Source organism: Myotis davidii, unplaced genomic scaffold, assembly GCF_000327345.1.
Source record: "Myotis davidii unplaced genomic scaffold, ASM32734v1 scaffold534, whole genome shotgun sequence".
Lineage (NCBI taxonomy): Eukaryota > Metazoa > Chordata > Mammalia > Chiroptera > Vespertilionidae > Myotis > Myotis davidii.
The window spans coordinates 5,855,345-5,858,014 of NW_006286678.1; the positions used below are offsets into that span (position 1 = coordinate 5,855,345).

Sequence of the window (2,670 nt, forward strand, 5' to 3'; positions counted from 1 at the left end):
TGTAACACAAATAAACCTACTTTTTTTGTTCTCTGAAAGCAAAATATTTCCTGTTGCACACACCAAACAAGTCAGTTCAAGACTAATGACATGGCAATTGGCTACTAAAATCTTCCCTGCTAGTATTAGTGGAGAGAAATGGTAGGCCTGCACTTAAGGGAAATGAACACAACACGATTATAGTAATCAGTCATTAGCGAACATTGTAGTTCATTATTAATAATTATGTATAACAGGATATTGTAAAAATTAAGTTACAAAATTTTTATTAAAATGTTTCTTCCATACTGTTATATTGGCTGGGCCGTGAGTTTAACATGCTTGGTTTAGAATGAAAACATGCTGAAGAAAACTTCCTTATCAATTAAGTATATTACCTTAAAAAGTGTTATCAAAGCTAAACTTTGAGCCCTAGCCAATTTGGTTCAGTGGACAGAGCGTCAGCCTGGGCTGAAGGGTTCTGGGTTCAATTCCAGTCAAAGGGCATGTATCTCAGCCAGGCCAGGGCTGCATGCAGGAGGCAACCAATCAATATGTCTCTCACATTGATGTTTCTCTCTCTCTCTCTCTGTCTCTCCCCTTCCTTTCCACTATCTCTAAACATCAATGGGAAAATATCCTCAGGTGAGGATTAACAAAAAAAGAAAATGAGCTGTTAGTTGAGATGGTCAGGGTGATTAAAATCAGTATCAGTTTGCCAATTTCTACATCAAATCAATGACTGTTTGAAATTTTACTCCAATGAAAAAGTTTCTAATTCAATTCTACTCTAAGATGAACAGAAATTGAGTTGTTCTACAATATCATCACACAGGCTTCTTTCAGAACATGAACAACATTCTTAACTGCCAAAATGTCATTTTAGAAAGATTTATTTTCATCCATTTCTGTAGGTGTCCCCAGAATGAATAATTTGCCACTTAACATGAATATTTCTAATCAAAGTAGCTGCTTCTTTCAGTAATTAATCATCTTCAGGATCTCCATTCAAAAGACAATGACCTGCTACTCTCCCTCCAATACCCGAGGGTCAAAAAGACAGGAATTTGACTAATGAACATTAAAAGGTTAAGATGTTAACCAGCAGAATTTCTAGGCATGAATGCTGCCCAATATTACAACAAATAAAAACAACAGCTGCTCTGTCTCTGAGGTGATTTAAATTCAATTAAATAGGAATTTTTGGTTTAGTATTGCTCCTGCCTAAAGACTCTTTCATAAAGACTAGCTCTGTAATATGATGAGGCAGAGCTTTAAACTGTTCAAGAGACATTGCAAAACCCAACCTCTCCCAAATCCTGCTACTCAACAGCAGGGATCTAAAAGAATAGATTCCCAGCTGCTGAGAGAAATGTCTTACTAAAAGCAAAGCAAAATTCTCATTAATGAAAAATCAACCGTGAAAGGAGAAAATTCTGTGTGCCTCATAATCCCCGGAAATAGCCAAATCCATTTTGGGTTAATGCAGGTTTAACAAAACAGTGCAAGTGAAAAGAGAAGAGCAGCTCCGTTTGCCAGCAGCTGAGACAAAACAGTTATCAGAGAGATAACAAACTGCTTCTAATCCACAGAGCCCAAAGAAACGTGAACTCTAACTCTCCAATAAAAGATTCAGCCAGGAAAAGGCTCTTATGGATAAATCCACTCTCCCACTCACAAGCCACCTTTTCCTATCTCGTTCAGCACAGGTATCACAGACTGTATCTTCAATTTCCCACGATCAAATTCAACAGGTAATCCAAACCCTGCTTTTTCTGGTCAGATCATCTCTAAAACCGCAGTCCTTGCATCCATTCAAAAACCATCTTAGAGCTTCTATGTCAGGCACAGAGAATACAAACACCTGTGAGAAAATTAGTCTCTACCCTCTTGGAGCTTAGTCCATGCACCTTGCTTCACATGAACCCCAAAACTCTTGCCTTAAAATACCTTCTTAGATGGAGCCAGTGTCCTCAGTGAAGAAGCAATAAAGGCCCTTCATCTTTAGTTACTGTGACAGAAGCAAAGTAAATCCATCAATTAATCAATCACTTCCTATGCACTGCTCGGGAAGGAGAATCCAACACACCTTTGCAAATCGAACATGACACTAACCCTTATCCTAGATTACAGGGAAGGAGCAGGGGACACGACAAGCAATAGAGGAGTGCAAGCCCAGAAATACGACGGGAGAAGGGATGTGACAGCTGTCCCATAACCCATTCAAAGATTTTTAAAAAAAGAAAAGAAAAGAACCTGCTACGAAGCCGACTGTAGTTTAACAGTGTAGGGAGGAGGAAGGGAAGAAGAATGGGAGGCTGCCCACTATGGACAGACACCAGCCATCCCGGTCTCCTTCCGTCCTCGGTCCACTCTCATTGGGGAGCGTGCCGGGCGCTGTTTGCTTAATAGGATCTGGGCCTGTCACATGGCCACTGGCAGGGAGAGGTAGCAGTCCCTTCGCAGGAGCGTGAGGACAGACAGGAGTGGGCAGAACTCTCCAAATGCTTGTCAATAAGTTCACATAATTGTCCCCCGAGGCGCAGACGGGAAGTGAAGTTTGGAAAGGATGGTAACCCGACGTCCACTGGAGGCGTGTGGGGACCGCTCAGCGCCCCCGCCCTACCCGACCCCAGCCCCTCGGTGCGTGCACTCACCGCGCACGCAGAGCAGAGACATGGCCGAGGTGCG

General features: G+C 42.0%; 1 protein-coding gene across 6 annotated transcripts in view; it reads right to left on the reverse strand.

Moving 5' to 3' along the window:
- Positions 1 to 2,664, reverse strand: part of UNC13B (unc-13 homolog B (C. elegans)) — a 149,226-nt gene extending 146,562 nt beyond the window's left edge. For all 6 annotated transcript variants that reach the window (XM_015560546.1, XM_006758526.2, XM_006758525.2 and 3 more), the window contains exon 1: positions 2,637 to 2,664. In XM_015560546.1, coding sequence (XP_015416032.1) covers positions 2,637 to 2,658 — 22 coding nt within the window. In that variant the 5' untranslated portion in view covers positions 2,659 to 2,664. The remainder of the gene's footprint in view (positions 1 to 2,636) is intronic.
- Between the last annotated feature and the right edge of the window lie 6 nt (positions 2,665 to 2,670).